Source organism: Archocentrus centrarchus, chromosome 24 (assembly GCF_007364275.1).
Source record: "Archocentrus centrarchus isolate MPI-CPG fArcCen1 chromosome 24, fArcCen1, whole genome shotgun sequence".
Taxonomy (NCBI): Eukaryota; Metazoa; Chordata; class Actinopteri; order Cichliformes; family Cichlidae; genus Archocentrus; species Archocentrus centrarchus.
In genome coordinates this window covers 14,107,931-14,127,502 of record NC_044369.1, presented here as the reverse complement: position 1 = coordinate 14,127,502, position 19,572 = coordinate 14,107,931, and the positions used below count along the sequence as shown (strand labels likewise).

The window sequence follows — 19,572 nt, the reverse complement described above, 5'->3', positions numbered from 1 at the left end:
TTAAAAGTTAAAAATGAATTATGGATTAACTATAAGATACTTCAGTTTGAATCAACTGACATTCAGGGACATTGAACATAAGTATACTCAGTTTTTTTTTTTTAATCTACTATAAGTAACTTTCAGAAGAGCACCCATACATCTTCCATCCTTGACTCTGTCCTGTAATCCTGCAGTGACTTAAATACCAACACAAGTACCTCTGCTTTGAAAGATCGGTGTTGCTTTAAATCAGATACAAAATGCAGCTGTAAATGCAGTGTGCTGTGCTGTGATAATGGGTTATCATCATGTATCATGACAAATCATCTGGAGAGCCTTTTGCGTCACTCGGGTTGTTGACTTGAGAGATCATTTCTACTGGGGTCAATCAATTACTATTGAATGGTTTAATTAGTTAGAGCATAATCTGTATTCCAGCTAAGGCGAGCACTTTTCAGCCAGGCCTGTCGTGAAAGGAGAGAAAAATAGAACAGTGGGAGGAAGACAGACCCTCACCAATACAGCCCTAGCAACTGGGAGTAATTAAGCTAATTTTTACTGGTTCCTGTTTTGTTTTCTTGCCTTTTTTTTTCCCTCTTCAGCTTGTTACATTGGCTGGTGTGCTCAGTGAAATCAGCAGGAGAGAGGGCCAGATGCAACAATTCCCTTGACAGACAGCTTATATCCCAGTGCACTGGATATTTTCTGTCCCGGTAGAAAATAGTTTATTAGTTTGCTTGCACTTTTTAAGCTTCGTTAAATGGCTCAAACTGGAGTATGTGAACCTCTGTGCCAATAACTTCTTTAAAAAAAAGCTACTTGGAGTCACAGTGGTTCAACTGAGGAGATGAGACAAGCATGGGTTATACAGGTGTTCCTGAACTGGCTACTTCCAGATCTTTGAATCTGTCCACTCCACAGTTGACTGATTTGTCTGGCTTGGTGACACGAAGCAGTGGTTTCTTGATTAAAAGGCAATCAGTCCAATGTATGCCACAGGAAGGCTAATGATTAGCCAATCAGCGCCACTGGCAAAATTACTGCCATTTGTCAAGCAACGTCAAGCTGTGTGCTGCAACAAGGATATTTTAACCCATCAGCTCTCACTTTGGAGATGTAGCTGCAGAAATCTTTATGTATTTATATGGAGAGAAATATGGGGTTGTGGAGAAGTGATCCACTTTTGGTATCCTGGGAATATAGACTGTATATAAAAGATAGCTTCTGGATCTGAAAAGTGAAGCCAATGCAGGGTTGCCTTAAACCTGCATTCTCTTTTATGACTAGCAGGAGGCAACTCATTGTTTCAGCAAGTCTACGGCACCTTTCAGCTCTGTTTTTTGTCCTCAGTAAAAATGGGCTCAGTCACCATTTATTCAGACTGAGGTTCATTTAGTGAATTAAGCTCCCAGTTAGAGCCCAAAAGGGGGACAAAGCAGAATGTGCTTTGGGGCAGGCCTAATGTTTGATATGTCACTCCGGTCTGAGCATGCATCATCCCTCAGTTGCAACAATTCCATCGACAGATAGCTTACTTTTCCTTCATCAATCCTATCATAAGTTCAAGGGTTCTTAACACAGGACTCCACTAGCAAATGGGTGGTAAGTAAGTGACTATGTCAATCTTATATACAGTCTATATGATCCTGGGCTTACCCCTACATGAGTAAATTTATAACAAAGCAATTGCCTTTGCACTGGAGAGTGGGACTGCTGCTATAGCCTGCAAAAGTGAAGGTTTACAGGCACTGCTGGACCTGCAAGCTCTTTCTACTTGTGGCCCTGCTGTGTCCTGTTGAAAGGGATTTTGAGCTGGTTGTCACCCTTGTCTTTCTTCCGGTTATACAAACTGAATCAAGCAACGGCTCAGGCAGTACTGAGCTCTGAGTCCTCTTGGGACTGCTGGTGGTTACTTCAGATAAACTCTCTGGCAAGCCATGTTTAAAGACTGCTAGCAATGAGAAAGACCAAAAGAAGAATACCTTGTGTTGGAGGGTAGTCATCAGAATCTGTGTCGCTTTCACTGCTGTCCTCCACCAGGAAGCTGGGGTAGTTCCAGGACATACTGACAATACCATCCGACTCATGCAGCAGTATATGGGCCAGCATGCGCCCGTGGCAGTCCATCACTATCACCTGTCCATCTGCAGTACCAAACAACACCTGGCAAAAGTGTAAGAAAAAAAAACCAAAAACAATATTAACGTGGACAGTGACACAAAAACAAGGACTCACATTTGAAGGAAAAGAGAAAATGAGACAATAGCAAGCAAAGAAAAGCAAGAGTAATACATATCACAGAGGGGGGAAAAAGCTTGGAGAAAAGGACATAAATGGGTTGAAGGTGATGAACAAGCACAGAGACACATATACAGACTGAAAGTCTGTTGACATCCAATCTGAGCTGACAGTTTAATGGCATGAAGGCAAAAACATAGCCTAACAAAACCAACACTACATTCAAGAAAGTAGAAGCTTGCTGTCACTCACAGATTCATCTCTCAGGGTTTGTATCTGCCTTCTAAAAGTCTACATACTCAAAGTGCCAGGAGAACCATATCAAAATCTGTAGGGTGTGTATGTGTTACCTGCTGGTCATCTGGAGTCCAGATACCACAGGTAATGTGGCTTTCCAGGTTGATCTCAGAGGACCAGTGTCTCTGCCCACTGACGGAGCCCACCAGGACAAAGCCATCGCGATAGGAGATAAGAGCCTGGGTGCCATCATGGGACCAGGTGAAATCACTCACCTACAAGCAACAAATAAGAATTGTTGTTACTAAAACGAATGCACAGAATCAGCAGCATCTGATGTTCATTTCGTTGTTTCTGAGTTAAAAACTGAAAGTTACTATTTTCTAGTAAAAATATTCTGATTCCAAATTTGAAAAACGTGTCCCTCAACTCAAATAATAATTGCTTCTGCTCACATTATTACAAATTAATACTCCTGTATGCAATAAAACTTAATAAAAGTGTGACTATTGTTCAGATTGTCATCTCCAATAATAACTTAAGTGATCACAAAAGATGCTGTCAGGCTGTGTCAAGCCTTCGCTCTGGGGATGACAGTGTTTGATCGATGTGGCCTACCCACCTAAGTTTGCTTAGCAGCCATTTTTTAAAATTAATGTGCAGCATCAGTAAAAAACACATAAACCCCTTTGAGCTTTCACAGCTCTGAAATGTTGGAGGTGAATGGCTCAGTAAATCAAAATATATGCAAGAGTTAAAGGTACAGTAAGCAATTTTTTTTAGGCTATTTAATAGAAAAAGGAATGAATATACATTTATTAGTGTGTAATTACGTCTCCCAACAAGCCGATGCATTCTTGGAAACTTAGAGTTAATTCATTCAAATACATATACCGAGTGTGTGTATGTATGTGGCTGGAGACCGGCCACATACATAGTATGCCTTATCAGTTACTTTTAATTTAAAGATCACAAATAGCTCTTTTAAACTATATATGACCATTTAACATTTGCACATGTATATTTTCATCATCTTTTTCATTATGTCTAGCCTCATCTTCTGGACCGAAATCATAACTAACACATGAAAATGTGCATAAACATACTTTTTATTCTTGATACTGTCACAATTATTGTCAGGGGATTAGAAATGCAACCCTCCTGTCTCCGTAGAGCTGACAAGGAAACGGCTAAACAACAGCTGGTTATAAGCTAACATTATGCCAGCTAATGTCAGGCTTGAGTTTCCTAAAAATCACACTTTCCCTCTGGTAAACAGTTTAATTACATTCTGACACCATATGGTTTTATTCACCAAGTGTCTGAGTCCAACAGTGTTAGAGCCACTTCAAAGAAAGTTTCACTAATCCCAGCTAACAGCAGCAAAAACAACCACGCTTTCTGACAAGAAAAGTTCTTTCACTAAGTTTTACGACCTCTGCCAGAGTAAATAGACGTGGACACCCGGTAATATTGTTGAGGTAACAACAGACTGACAGCCTACACTCACTACAGATGAACAGCGAGTTGTTTGTCCTACAGCAGCCACCATGGCTAGGATTATGCACTCGAATTGGGTGAGATAAGAGAACAGAATTCAGTTGACTGCAATATACCGAGTCATGAAATTTTACATACTGTACCTTTAAGCATTTACAGGTTTATCATTGAGATTATATTACTTCTTATATTACGACTGCTTCTTTGGCTCCCATTAGATCTCAAACAGTTCTACTCATTTTTTACACACTCATTATGTGTTTTTTCCATTTATTTCTGTACATTCTGCTTTCTTACAACAAAAAGCATCTTAAAATTACTGATTTACATCTTGTCTATACATCTCTCACCTGAGCTCCTCGGTCATTGACAAGCTCCACAGACCAGCGGCCCTCATACTGGATCCAAACAAAAATGCCTCCATCTGTGTCACATGTGGCCAGTTTCTGGAAAGGCTCATTCCACCGCACCAATACCACCTGAAAGGAAACAGAAATCATTAGACAAACTGTTCAGTATCTAATGACAGATAAGCAAATTTACTAATTCATTAATGCTTCAATTTAGTCATGGCTCTGTTTCAACGCATCTACAAATAATGCAAGATGATCAACAACAAAGTGCCCTTAATCAAGACAGTGAACTCTTGCCTGTGCAGTCACTTTAAATGAGTATCAGCTGAATGCCTAAAATACAGAAAGTAAAATCCAAGTTCCCGCATTTCAATGAGCTAAATTTAGCATCATGCAAGATAGAAATAAATCACAAAGTGGGTTAACCTCATTTTGAAAAAGTCACAAAGGAGCTGCAAATATCCTGAATATTACAGACAGGAAGATTTAGTTATACTATTACTTGTATGTCTATAATGACATATTTCAAACATGGACATTACAGAGTTTTCTTCCTTTTTTGGAAGAAAAGAGATGCAGTACAGAAAAATAATAGAGAGAGTAGTCTTACAGCAAAATGCATAGCTTCTATCAGGAGTGCCTTATAGATACATGGGTTTTTGTGTTTCCCCTGAGGTCAGTGACTGTAAATATGGATCATTTGCTTGGGGATAAGCTGCAGGAGAACAGCACCACAGAACTCTTTATAACATGTTTCTGTCATTATCACCCATCTTAAAAGGTGCCTATCACACTCTCCATCCTGCCCCCTCCTCTCTACGAGTCTTCATTTGTCTACTTTTCTGTAGCGTGACTCAGCCTATTCCCTAGAGGAGTAATCCTAAGAAGGGAGCTGCTCTGCTTCGAGTGAAGCACGTGGGCTGTACACGTTCAAACACGCAGCACAGAGCAGGTTTTAGTGGGGCTTACACTCTCTGACTGCAAGACCAATAGATCAGCGTTGGATAAGCCAGTTATGCCCCCACCTCCCACCCCCCCACACACACAAAATACTCCTCCTTACCTCCGTGCAGCACATTCATAGTTAAATCCATCATTGAAACAGATGCTATTAACTGTGTGTCCCCATTTTATATTCCACCAAGAAAAGAAACCAATCAATCAGTCTAACACCCGCTTGAATACTTTATTATCTTCTTGCACTAATGCCATTAATGCTGAGTTACAGGCTACTAATTAAGAGTTTATTTAAAAATTCATCAAACACAAATAACCATTAAACACAAAACTTTGCTCAAATAGTTTCTTGCTGTAGTCTGTGGACTTCTTCACTTCCTCCAGCATTTTAGGCACTGGAAAAAATAATTTCCTTTTAAATAAAATATAATACTAGTCTAATCAGGCTTCATGGAAAACAATTGGAGCAACATCATGCAGTCAACGTGTACATTTAATGTGTAAAGTTCACCAGGTGATTGACACATCACAATACAGCTTCACAATTAATGCACTTGTCAGGAAAAAAAAAAATCATCTTTAGAAACTTGGGGAAACAGGTAAGGAATATGAAAGTGGAAAGAACCGTATCAATTATTTTTTATTCAGCAACTCCCTTTTTGTCACAATTATTCCCTATTCCTTCTAGGTGAATCTGAATTCACACCAACAACAGGTTTACACGCATACCATGTATGGCCCTAAAGCTTAATGAACAGACAGCAGCTTTCATAACTGTCCTGACCGTGCTATGCAGCATTAAAGTGTCCTGTGAGCCAGATTTAGAGTTTTTAGTTCCTAGCTTGTCCTTTACCTCTGTGTTTTTGTTTCTGCTTGAAAGCAGCAGCAATGACAACCATCCTACTGCAGATCTGCAGCCGATGGTCTCCACTCATTCTGAGTTGACTGCATTCACGGACCATTAAATCCAGTCTGCCATCTATCATTCTGGCACAACAATCACTCATGCAACAGCACTCGCTGGGTGCAAAGCTAACAGGCTCCCGCAGTAGTATTGTCAAAGATAACACATTTCCATGGATCTCATTGGGGGAAACAGATTTGTGTTATTCCTCCATCCATGCACTGTCTGCAACCTCTGGTGATCAAAATGGATTTTCCGCATGGTATTATACAACATAATTCAGTCCCAACTGGAGGAGACTTGAGGCTTTAGATTAGGCATGAGCTTTAGTTTGCATAAAGCGAACAGTATTCATCCAACTACAAAGAAGGGTCAAAGGAAAACATAAAAGGATAAATTAGCATTGGATTTACACATGCCGTGTCTCACGTGTGTTCCCACTCGCAGCCCCAAGGAGGTGAGAATAAACTGTTTGTCTGTAAATTTAGCTCAGCGTGGAGATTAGTGTGAGCTGGTGAGGCATCCTTTGAGGGGGACAGCTGAGCACCTTGTTCTGACGCAGCGATCAGGGAGATCAGCCGTCACATAGAGACAGACTGCATAAGAGTTTGAAACTCCAGGACCACAAGGAGCACATAGGAATCACAGAAAAGGCGAATCAATATGTGCAAACACATACAGTTAAAAAGACTTCTTTAATTTTTGTGCAATATACACTCAGACAGTAATCAGCCCCCATAAGTTAAAAGACTACTGAAAGAACTTTGGAATAAAATACAGCATAACATGCAAAAATTGCAGAAAGACTTCAGAGACACAACAATAACCATACCATCCTAATATTCAGTAAGAGAACACCAATGTTTTGTTTCAAAAATGCCTAGTTGCTCCATGTCTACTACAATTGTGCTTATTTTTAAACATTTACAGTATTTTAGGACCCCTAAATCAGACACTATCTCAAAGGCTGCTGATCTCATATTACATGAGAAGCTCTGTGATTTTTTTTTCCACAGTGTACTGTCTATTGCCAGTTAAACATTTAACCAAGGCCTTGTTTCTGACAGGTAAAGTAACAAACTTTACTGTACAAACATTAACAGGGTATCAATGAGACACACTAACTCTCTAAAACTCATCCAGAGTAGACAGCTCCAGGGTGTCGATGTTTTAAACAGCCACGCATTGCAGTAATGTTGCAATGGTGGTGAGTTTTAATTATTGTTATTATTGCATGTTCATCCAGGAAGGACTTCAGTTGGGTGTAGACAATTTTTTTTCCAAGAGTTTAGACAAAAAAGGTAGCTAGGACACAAACCTAAAGTTTGACAAACAGAAGCGTCTAGGCCAGATTTCTTCAGCAAGGGTTGCACAACAGCATATTTAAAATATTTTGACACCACATTAGAGGCCAAACTACTATTAATAATGGTAAGAATAAAGGCATCAAGGGTAGGAAAAACTTTCTTAAGAAGCAGTGGAGGGACAACATCAAAGGGGGAGCCTGATGGCTTTGTACTGTAATCAGCTGCTCTAACAAGGAGAGGGAGACAGGCTTAATGTGAGCCCTAGTGTTTACAACCTTCTCCAAAAAGAATTGAAGAAATTGATCACAAACCACAAATCTGGAAGCTTCCAGATGGACAGGTTTGTGAACATTAAGAACAGAGCTCAGTGGGATATAAAGAACACGGGAGTCATGAGAGTTAGAGACAATATTAGAAAACTTTTTTTTTTTTTTTTTTTTTTTTTTTTTTTTTTTAACCTAGCAGCTTTCACAATTTTCTGACAACACCAACTTTCAACATTTCAAAAAGAAACCTGCAACCTGTCTTTTTTCCACCTCTGCACTACAGGGGTATTGTCATTTAACCATGGCTCTGATCTGGGCTTTGGTTGCCTGATTTTTAAATGGAGCTAGAGTTCAGAATGGTTTGGCAAGTAGAACTAAATTGAAGGGTTAGCTCCTCAGTATTAGAAGACACAGAGAGCTGTGAGGTCACTTCATAGTGGTTTAAGGCATGCATTCTCCCTTGCTGAGCTGCACAAAGAAAGCTACGGACACCATGTACGGATAATTGTTAGACTATTTTCTAGTTTGCTTGGAGGATACATTTGCTGTTCAGCCCTTGTAGTACAGTGGCTTTGCAGGGAAGTCTGGACCAGCCAGGGAGGCAGTGGAAGGGAAACTATGAGTTGGCTAGCTGGTTCAGGCGAGGGAGTTTATCCAATCTACAAAAAATTTCAGACGTACCTTTGCATACATGTGATGTGGAAATTGTAACTAACACTGGATGGAGATTTGGATCATTTGGATGGAGATTATTTCTGAAACCCTGCCAAATTGTTCATCTGGATGGAGACTGTTCAGAGCAGCAGAGGCTCCAGTGTTCTGAGTTTACACAGGAGGTGGTCAGGCACAATATCAAACTGTAGGCCACCCTAGTTTTGGGATTGCTAAGAGCCAAATACAATCACTGGCCCAGTCAGGGTTTGGAGCATAAATGCATTTCTCTAAACACAAGCTGTTAGACTACTTGTTTCTGTTCCATCTGACATATGGGAGATGGTTGAGTGAAGATGACATCTGAAGCATTTTGAGGGCTTAATATTGCATCTGAATGCCTCCTGTGTAGACACAAATGGTGCATTTTAGTGACTGTTTCTCTGCTAACATCATCCATAATTATCATCCTATGCCTTCTATGTACACACACAGTTTTAGGGACTGGGAGCCGAGCTGACCATAGCAACTTCACTGAGAAGAGCAAATCAAATCAAGCGACAGCTTTGGTTGGCGCTGGTGTCAGCAGAATTGTGAGGACACTGTCCCAGTGAAGTGCCGTAGTGGTGCAGGCATAAGCACAAGTCTACGAAAATGGACATCCGCTCAACAGAGAACGTTGTGTCTACAAAAAGTTAAAGGAAAGAGGATGCCCCAATATATATATTTTTTTCTTCATTCATCCAAGAAAAGGGTGCCATCCCGGATCGATTTTCTCGTGAACCTGAACCAGATGAAGAGCTGGTTCATAGGTTAGATTACACAGAGCTCACCAAGGCTGGAGAGCTGAGGAAGAAATGGAAGAAGCTACTTTCCACTGTTCACAAGGGGTTGCCACAGTAGATAGCTCTGCATGTTCAATCTGGGAATTTTTACGATGGATTCCTTTCCTGATGCAACCCCAAGTGGATCTGTCTCGAACAAGGGAACGAACAAGGGATTTCTCACTTGTTAGGCAAACATGTAAACCACTACACTACAGAGCCACTAGCAGAAGAACTACTATCATTTATATTTACTTATGTTTGCAGCTGAGCACCTTTTACTGGGTTATTTAATAATTCTTTTAACATGTGGGTGAAGCTCCTACACAACTACTCACACGTGCAGATATTAATCTCCCAAATCAAATCCAATCCTATACGAAAACACTGAGATTGCAGCATAACTGAAAATTCCATACAGCATAAAAACTTATTAAAAGACTATTTTAAAATGTTGCCTACTAAGCTATACTGGCTATAAGTGTCAGACAGAGATTTTTAATGACTCAAGACTACCTGGTCAAATATAGTAAAATAGGATACAGAGAAAGCACAAAGCCATTCACCCCATCTGATCCTGGATCTGACATGATATTAAATCAGACACCAAACTCAATTAAAACAAAGCACTGTGCTGTGCTCATACAAAAGCAAGAATGAGCAAAGCGGGGCAGGAGTGATTTGCAACACAAGAGAAAGACAATGGGGCAAGACCTTTAAAGGAGGTAGAATCTGAGATGTTTATGTGTAGGTCAAGTATGTAATAAAACCTGAATCAATAATATCTACTAATAGCATTTACAATTGTTATTACTGTGTGCTGTAAATCTGAAAGTATCTGTAGGCAAATTGTACTGAATTTAAATAAAAAATTAAAAAAAAGTAAATTTCACCCTTCTCGTCAGAGAATGACGTGTGTATTGCAGGGAGTTTCTGCTAGCTCTTCACCACAGAGGGAATGTGCCACCAGGTCATCTACCTGAGGAGGTTAGGAGGAGACCAGCTGCCAGTGATCCTCATCACCAAAAGAGGGGCAGATGAGGAGAAGTCAGAAAACGACTGCGACTGAGGGATAACAAACCACCATTGCCTTCTATGTTTCTAAGTAACGTACACTCACTATGCAGCAATGTTGATGAGCTACGATTAAATACCAGACATTGCCATGAATACAGACACTTGAGCATCATGCTAATGACAGAGACATGGCTTCGCAAAAGATATTCCTGACACCTTGAACTTGAAGGCTTTACATGTGTGCAAGGAGATAGGGATGTTACCTCAGGGAAATCCAGGGATGGAGGGATATATGTGTTTGTGAATGATAAATGGTGCAAACAAGTAACAACAAGAGAAAGAAGATGCAATCCAGACCTAGAACTGCTTTGCCTCTCTATAGCCTCTTTCCCACCAACAGGGTTCTGGAGGCGGAGCCTTTATTTGAACTGTTAGGCGGGTTTTCCACCGCGGAAGCACTCGGTGCTCGGCCAAAAAAACGGGTTCAACTCCGGCCCCGCAAACTAGCTGGTCTCGAACCAAGAATGCGTGACAAAAGCGGCAGAAGGGCGTGACTCTGCCATCTCAACATCAAGTTTTCTACCATATTACATGTGTATTACGGGAGAAAAGCGAAGCGATTTTCACGGCTGTGAATTACGTTGGGCTCTAAGGCTGAACTTGCTGCTTTGTATCAGTTCATATCACAGATAAAAGGACGCAAAGTGTGTACTTGTCGTCTTGCTCTTATCGCTGTCTGTGTTTACCTCTGTGCTGCACACAGATGCTGCAGTAGTTTGGTTTGGACCGTAAAACGTATTTGCAGCACAAGAGAGGGGAGCATGTTCTCCCACATTTGTGCGCTTCGGCTTCCGTGTCCAGACGAGGACCCGCCCACACTCATACGTAAAGGAGCAGTTCACAGAAACGCGGACCCATTTTTAAGCGTTTCGCTGGTTCACTGAAACCAGCACCAGCACTGGCATGAGCACCGGCTCCTCGGCGGTGGGAAAGTAACATATGAGACCCTTTTATCTGTTTAGAAATGTTGTTACACGTACCAATGCAGTGAGAGCTGCTAATCAAATGGCCGAATGCGTTCACTCCAACGTACCCCAACAGCTCCTGTTTTTATTCTTGGTGATTTTAATCATTGCTGGAACCTGTGCTTGAACCTGTGCTGCCAGGGTTTTATCAGTATGTCAAGAGGGGTAAACGTAATGTGATCCAGAAAAAGCATTTTATTTACTTCCAATTAATAAAACATACATCACTTAAGAAGTAAAAGACTGCATAAATAAAAAGAAGTTGGCATTTAAGAAAAAGGATTGGGTGGGGGTGGTAGAAGCACAGAAAGAAAAACAAAATGCTGAAAAAAAGAATAGGGTAACAACTGAACAAAGTTTTAGTCAGATGAATAATAAAAAATTGTGGGATACTATGAAACAAATCACTAATATGACCTCTAAAATTGACCCGAAGCAGCTGCAGTCAGGCTTTAGAAAGGTTTCTGAAAAGAAATCTATGGGTCCCGATGGCCTGTCTGCTTCTTTGTCGAAACGCTGTACAGATGAATTAGCTGATGCCTGGTTAGATGTTAGATTCAACTCATTGTCATTGTGTGCACAGGGCACACAACAAAATGTTCGTTCCAGATCACTCATCCAGAGAAGAGCATCTGCGGTCATGCAGCCAGAGACCGGCGCTACCGTTAGGCAATGTGGTTTAAGTGTCTTGCCCAAGGACACAACGCAGCGCAGGGACAGGGGCTCGAACCTGCAACCTTCCGGCTGCAAGGCGAGCACCCCATTGGTGCCCCATTTTCCAAAAGTCCTTGCAGAGTCACACATCCACACATGTCCGAGTGAGAACAAAGAATTGAGGCCTGTTACACTACATGTATAGTGATGAAATGTTTGGAGAGCGTTATTGTGACTATGACCAAACCAGAGATCTTCAATTTGCATACAGGGAAGGCACAGCACTGAGGAAGCTGTGATTTACTGATTTCAGTTCTGCATTTGATACGGTTTACCCACATCTGCTGGTTCAGAAGCTTTTAAAGTTAGAAATGAATCCTTTAATTATTAAATGATTATCATCTCTTTTAATAAATAGGCTGCAACAAATGAAGGTGAATGACACATTATCAACAATTAAATATTGTAGCACAGGGGTGTCCCAAAGAGCAGTGAGTTCTCCTCTCCTCTTCACCTTGTACACTAATGAGTGTAGAGGGAACCAGACTAAAAACCAGGTTATTAAATTCAGGGATGACACTATTATATTAAGTCTGTTACGAATAAATGACTGCCCATCTGTATACCACAAGAAGATTAATGACTCCAAAGTGTGGTGCAAAAATCACTCTCATTTTGAATATTGAAAAAACTAAAAGAAATGATATTTGACCCTAGAGGAATATGTACGCATGATCCTGTGGATGGATGTACAGGTTAGCTCATATAAATATTTGGGCATCTATATGGACACATTTTATAAAATGGAAGAACATCTTGACTTTTTATGTGAAAAATTAACGCAAAGGCTCCATTTTCCTTCATAGACTTAGATTGTTTGGTATGAGTTCCAACTTTATGAGTTTATTATGCTCAGCTATAAGGTTTGATTAGATATGGTGTGGCAGGCTGGTACAGCTCACTTACAGTAAAGCTAAAATCGAGAATTGAAAAACTTGTCAAAATTGCCATGAAAATTGTAACAAACAAAGAATACCAGTCTCTCCAATCAAAGTACGAAACAACTGTTGTACACCAGGCTTACAGGATTGTTAAGGATTCATCCCATATCCTTTTTCCAGAGTGCGAGCTCTTACCTTCAGGGAGACATAATTGAGCAAGTAGGTGTAACACAAACCGCTAAAAGCTCTCATTTCTCCCAACATCTAAATGTACTATTAAATAAGGATTCGGCACAGTCTAAAAGGTCTGGAGTCATACCATTTTTATTACTTGTTATCTTTTTCTCTGTTATTTATATTATGTGAATGCAGGTGTGTAACACTGTTTAGACAAATTTCCCATGTGGGACAACAAAGTTCATTGTTTATTTAAATTCAATTTTTTAAAGAAGGTTTTATTCTACAAGTATAACTTATCTAAAACAAAGTGAACCCAAATGTTGACACGTGCCTGTTTGATCCTTGACTCCAAACACTGATCACAGGGGGAAGAAAAAAAAAAAAAAAAGAAAGAAAAAAGGGCTGAAATGCACAGGCCACAGTCTTTCCTGGAAAATTTGTAGGGAACAGAAAAGTACACCTGGATCTGAGGAAGCAGTCATTACGCAACGTGTCCTCTCCAAGGATGGATTTGTACACTAAAGCCATTTCCACTAAGCACATTTGGAGAGAGCATTTTAATTCAGTGAAGAGTGAATGCACTTCGCAAACTTGAGCTGGGCTTCCAGTGTCAAGAGGTCACATAAGGAGAGGGCAGAAAAAGGCACCCACTAGAAAGGCAGGTAAAAGCCAGAGTAGTGATCAGCACGGGGAAGGTGATTATGAAAGAAGGGAGGGACAAGTCCAGGAAAAGCATCCGGACACAGGTAATGCATGACATTAAGGGAAATTCCTCAGCTTGTAGTTGGTACTGCTGGAAAGATAAAGCTGTTGTGCAGTTGTGTGATTCCCATTTAGGTCTTAACAGAGTTACAGCAACACTGAACAACAGAATCTTTCCTGCTCGTTTAAAAAGAGGTCCTTTTTTTTTTCTTTTTTTTTTTTACACGAGTAAAAAAAAAAAAAAAAAAAAAAAAGGACCTGAACATGTCAAATGACATGAAAATGTCGAATGGAGCTTAATGTGTCAAATAAATTACCACTAAGTACTGGTACTGTACTCCTGGAGTCACACTGCAAGCTCAACCAGACTGGTGAAGTGGTAAACAAACGCTTGTGCCATGGTGTCATCTGTCTCTGTTGGACCCTTTTTGTCTCAGAGGAAAGCCAACATCTGGCATCAAGGGAAAACTAAGAAGTGGGACTCCCATGTGTGGGTAAGAAAACGCCCAAAAGTCTCTAGGGAATGCTTGGGAGGTGTGTGAATATATGTTTTTAACTACCATGGATGCATAATTGTTTCAGCAGTCAACAATCACTAGAACTGAATACTCCTAAAATTAATTATGATGTATAAATTTCTCATGTCCAAAGTTACTTACTTTAAATATTCTTTTTTTTTTTCTTTTTTTTTTAAAGTTAAAAACTAAAAAAACAAATATGGAACTGCCTTACTGCAAGACTTAATCTGCCTTACACAGCAAAACACATATGATTCGACCATAAGACAACTATCACAGCTGGCAGATGACAGGACACTGACAGACAATTTGCCCAAAAACTCAGCTGTGGCCAACATTTTCTTGTCAACATGCTGACAGTCATTGTCAAGCCTGTCTCTGATGTTCAGCTCACATGGAGAATGAATGGACGCCCAGTGATTAGCTGCTCGCTCTGTTCAGCATCTGAATGCACTGTACCGGGAGGGGGACCAAAAAATAAAAAGCCTTAGATTGTCAAGAGAAGCATTGATCTATTCTGACACAAACCCAGAGGGATTATTTTTGCACCATCACAGGTATAGTTGTATAAAAAGATGTGAAATGTAGCACTTTCATCTATTTTAAGTCTTATTTCTAAGTGGTGGAGCTGACACAGCTACTGCTAGAGGTTAACGTTCTGTCTAAATAACAGCTAAAAATAGCATCAGAATATTCAAGGGCAAATTTTCTTTTAATTCTACTTTTCCTCCCCTTATTTGCCTGATTAAGAAGAGCCACAACTCCTCCCTATTGAGTTGTGCCAGTTAAGGCTGCTCAAGACTAGGAGTCCTCCTAGGTGAGGTGTTTCAGGCATATCCCACTGGGAGGAGACCCCAGACACACTGAAATTACACCTCTCAGGTGCCTTGGGAATGCCTGGGTGTCCCCGCTGAAGAGCTGGAGGAGGTGGCAGGAGAGAGGGAGGTCTGACTGCTGCCACCACAACACCGACATAAAGAAAATATGGATGGATGGGCATGGTTGATTTATGTTTATCGTACTAATAATAATTACTACGCTTCTGTTGCTACCACACATGTATATACATTGAGCCACTCAAATTCTCTAATGCTGTCAAGAAAAATTAAATAACCAAAATGTCATTAATGTTCCAGTGTAAGACTAACCTGCACTGAATCCAAAAAAAAAAAAAATCATCTTTGGATGGGTTTAAATTAATCCAGCCTTTTGCTGCTTAATCAATACTGAGAACACATCTGGTTTGAATAAATTATGAGATTGAGTATCGAAACCAGTTGAAACTTCTAATTGTAAGTTTCTAATGGTGGCAAGTCAATTGTTTCCTACAGATGAAAAAGGAGGTTTTGTCAACAGCCCTCAATCCAAGTGCATCATCTGTCAGGAATAGTTGGCCAACGGTAACATGGAGACATACAAGCTAAAGAGGCACTCAGAAACCAAACACAACTCCCAAAGACAGGATAGAAAGTTGTTGGAATGTGCCAATAGAAATGTATTTAGTAGAATGCTTGTAAATACAAAGAATAACAACATTTAGCCCATGCAGATCCCTTTTTTTTTCAACAAAAACACTGACAACAGCAGAAGTGGTTTTATGTGCAGTCTATCTGCACACACGTGGCAAGCGCAGAGCCGTTATCGAGATGGTGAGCTCAGGTGGAACAAAAAGAAATGTTTTTCCTTTTGCGTCCAAACAGCAGCGCGTGTTCCAGTAACTGTCATTAAAACCTTTACTGGGAAACAGCTGGAGGAGTCCTTCATCAACCACCTGATCAACAAGTATCAACGTGAAGAAAACAGAACTTTGTAGCTGCTTGTATTGAGAATGACAATGAGCAGCAAGGCTTTAATCACTGCAGACAGAGACGTCATTTACTATAGTCCACATTTGGTCATTTTATTTCTCAAGGCTCAATATACAACAATTAACTCAGCTGCCCTCTGACACGGGTGTGACCCATTCCAGCAACCCAGACCAAGTAAAGACAGAAAGCCAACAGACTGGGTAATTAGCAGCCCCTTTTATACCCAGCTGCTGATGAGCCACACCTTGCTAACAATCTGGCAGGAGTATCACACACTTTCCCAAAAAGAAATTAAAATACACAACCACATATATATTAGCATTTATAATTAAAACAATCAGCCAACCATATCTACAGTAAAACCATATACCCATACAAAACCTCCAAAACACCTAAAAAAAATTCCAAGCAGTTCCCCCACCCAATTTCCTCCTTGGTCTCTCCCAGAGCCTTTAAGTAGTGTTAAGATCCCCAGGGGCACATTTGCCTGAATACACCCTGGAAAGACAGATGAAGAAACAGGTGAGTGATCGCTACACCACAAACCCACTCGCACTACATCAGCACCCATATTGGCAATCACTGCACAAGTTCATTACCCACACTTTCCTTAACCACATGACAATTACATTTGTGGCTAACACTGGCTCTTTATTTTACAGCATCTGCCTGCTACACACCGAGTAGCTGCTCAACTGCCTGGGAGACAGAACCACACCAAAAAAAGGGCTGAGTGCTAATAAAGTGCAAATGTGTCCCAACATTTAATACCTAAAACCATAATACATATTACTCTGCAACAAAAGCCTCTTTTCCACAGATGAGTACAGGTGTGAGTTGGGCACAAAATGCTTAACCACTGCTGAAATGTTCAAGCTGGACCTTTGAAGGCTGTCTAAACAGGTCACATATAGTTCTGAGCATTTTTACTAAACAGCCAATCTCCATTTAAAACAAACAAAAAAGCATGGCTCAATAGAAAACAAATTGGTGTGGCTCTGTGAAAAGGTGGCTGTGAGCAACAACAAAAGGATCACATACATTCACCTTGCTCCTTTTGAAGCTGCTATCTTGTAATTATCTCCCACCCTCGTTGGAGGGGACTGAAACAGGTGGAGGAAGACAAACGTTCATCAGGATTATTACAGGACCTGGGAAACCTTTTCATTACCCGAAGATCACAAGAAACTTCAGAAAAGGTGCTACAACACATGAGCTTCACCACAACTTAAGATGCCTTTAACCCAAGTAACTTGCAGTGCCAACGTCTGTATCATGGGTGAACTCAGGTGTAATCCAAAAGGGTACTCCAGGGATTGGCACTGTCATATACACTATAGTCCATTATCCACCAGCCCTGTTCTTAACAGATGTCTGACAGCGTAAGATCCGGCTTTTACTTTACTACAATCCCCACTTTGGGACAAGTCCCAAACACATCCATTCAGACACTAGCTTACATTAGAAAGATGACTGAACACTGAGGCCTATACATCAACAGGAATAATGGCCAAATTTAAAGATACTGGCATGAGTATTGATCTTGGCAGGGCTACACTCCTACAGGATGAGTTCATATCACTTTTGTTTGTGTGTGTGTTTTCTTAACATGACTTGAACCAATTTGTGTGAAAGGACACTCGTCACCAGCAATGACAGGTGCTCAATGACAATGCTGACGTTTAAAGGACAGGACCGTCTGAGAACGTGACTGCTGAAAGAGCAGCTTTTAAAGAAAGAATTGTTCCCCGAATGAACAGACAACAAACCTCTTGATAAAAAAATTAAATTTTTTAAATGTAAAAATGCTGCCTGTTTAATTTGAAAAATACTAAACCAAAATTCAGGTGATGCAATGTGACGTTAAAAAAAAAAAAAAAAGGGGGGTTAGCGACTATATGGCATGCTCCTGGGGGTCATTTCCCTTGTGTTACAATACGTATTGCAATCTGCCCTCTCTCCATCACAAGTGAGATGAGAAATGACCCAGGTGAGTGAACAGATCTTTCACATCTTGACAGAATTCATTAGGCAGCGTAATTTCCACCTCTGTCAGAAACCCCAAATTATGCATAGGGTGGATGAGTGATGATTCCACGTCGCCCAAAGCATTTATTTATTGCTTTATATCAAATCAAGAGTGGAACCAGAGAAGACCTTTCCTACTCTCATTAGTGCTAGGATGAGGTCAAAGAGGAAATGTGCACTTTTTTCTACAAGTTTAATGCGAAAGCAATCATGATCAATGCTAAAAATCAAAACATGTTTATTCTAACAGCATTACAGTAAAATCTGAGACATGAAGTGTGAAATAAATTGTGGATGCAAATGAACAGTATGCCAATGCCAAACTCTGGGAGTGCAGAGAAGAAAGACGCAGATCATTTAAAGCATCTTTCCTTTAAAACACCACTCTGTATTCACCAAACATCAAATGGGAGAATGATGAACATCTAAAATATCTGTTATAAATATTTTTCTTATTATTTAGATAGACTTATAGCTGAACTGTAACCACATTGTAAAGCTATAAAATATTATATGCTTAGAAAATCTATGAGCTGCTGTGAAATATTTAAACAGTGGAAAGTGAAACCAAATTCTACTTTTTCTCCATTGACAAATGTATGTCTTTCAGAGGATTTTTTGATCATTACTGAAGTTAAATTGTAGTGTTTCCCAACAAAGACTTCCCGCATATATTCTGCAATTCATTTTGTTTTGTTTTTTTAAGCCATTTTTATTTTTTACCTTCTTTCTCTTATTCTGAAAGCTCAGCTAGACCTAGCAGTTAGTGTATCATATTTCCACAGAGGCAGGCAGACCACGCCAGTATCCTTCAGCTGATCTCCAGAGTGTCTCTCGCCCCACAACTGGATGAACTCGAACCACTGAGGATAGCCTTTCTTCTGTTCTAGACGTCAGCAGTGGGTTAGATAGCCACTCCAATCAGAACCTACACAGGTGGAGAAGTGGTTCAAGTGCCACCACACCTAACTCATGAAGGCCCTTTCACATAGGAAGTGGCATACGTCGTCCTAACTGCTAGATTGAGCAAATGACCCAAAAATCTGCATTGAGCTGGCTGCTGTGTTCTGCCTGTACTATGCCATTCTTTGCAGCAGCTCATGGTCTTCACATGTACTATATGTGCCTGCTTCCTTTCATGCAACATTTCTGCTGGTCACGTGAATGTACGTCACACCGTGCCAATTAGGCATCATCACATTAAAACTGTGTTGAACTGTGACCGCAAGATTATTGCGCAGTGCAATGTATAGAAAAGAATGGGTTTCAGAGCACATCACAGGCTGCTTCTTGAAAGGGCCTTGAGGCTGCACTACCACGTTTACTGTGGCTACCTGCAGTTCAAGATATGCCGAGTTTCCACTAGGGATGCGCCGATCCGATATTCAGTATCGGTATCGGTCCGATACTGGCCTAAATTACTGGATCAGATATCGGAAAGAAATTAAAAAAATGTAATCCGATACATTAAATAACGTTT

At 40.4% G+C, this 19,572-nt stretch overlaps 1 protein-coding gene across 2 annotated transcripts in view; it reads right to left on the bottom strand.

Moving 5' to 3' along the window:
• Positions 1–19,572, bottom strand: part of tulp4a (TUB like protein 4a) — a 39,258-nt gene that overhangs the window by 13,601 nt on the left and 6,085 nt on the right. For both annotated transcript variants that reach the window (XM_030721201.1, XM_030721202.1), the window contains 3 exons: positions 4,308–4,436; positions 2,571–2,732; positions 1,965–2,145 (listed from right to left, as the gene is read on the bottom strand). In XM_030721201.1, coding sequence (XP_030577061.1) covers positions 1,965–2,145; positions 2,571–2,732; positions 4,308–4,436 — 472 coding nt within the window. The remainder of the gene's footprint in view (positions 1–1,964; positions 2,146–2,570; positions 2,733–4,307; positions 4,437–19,572) is intronic.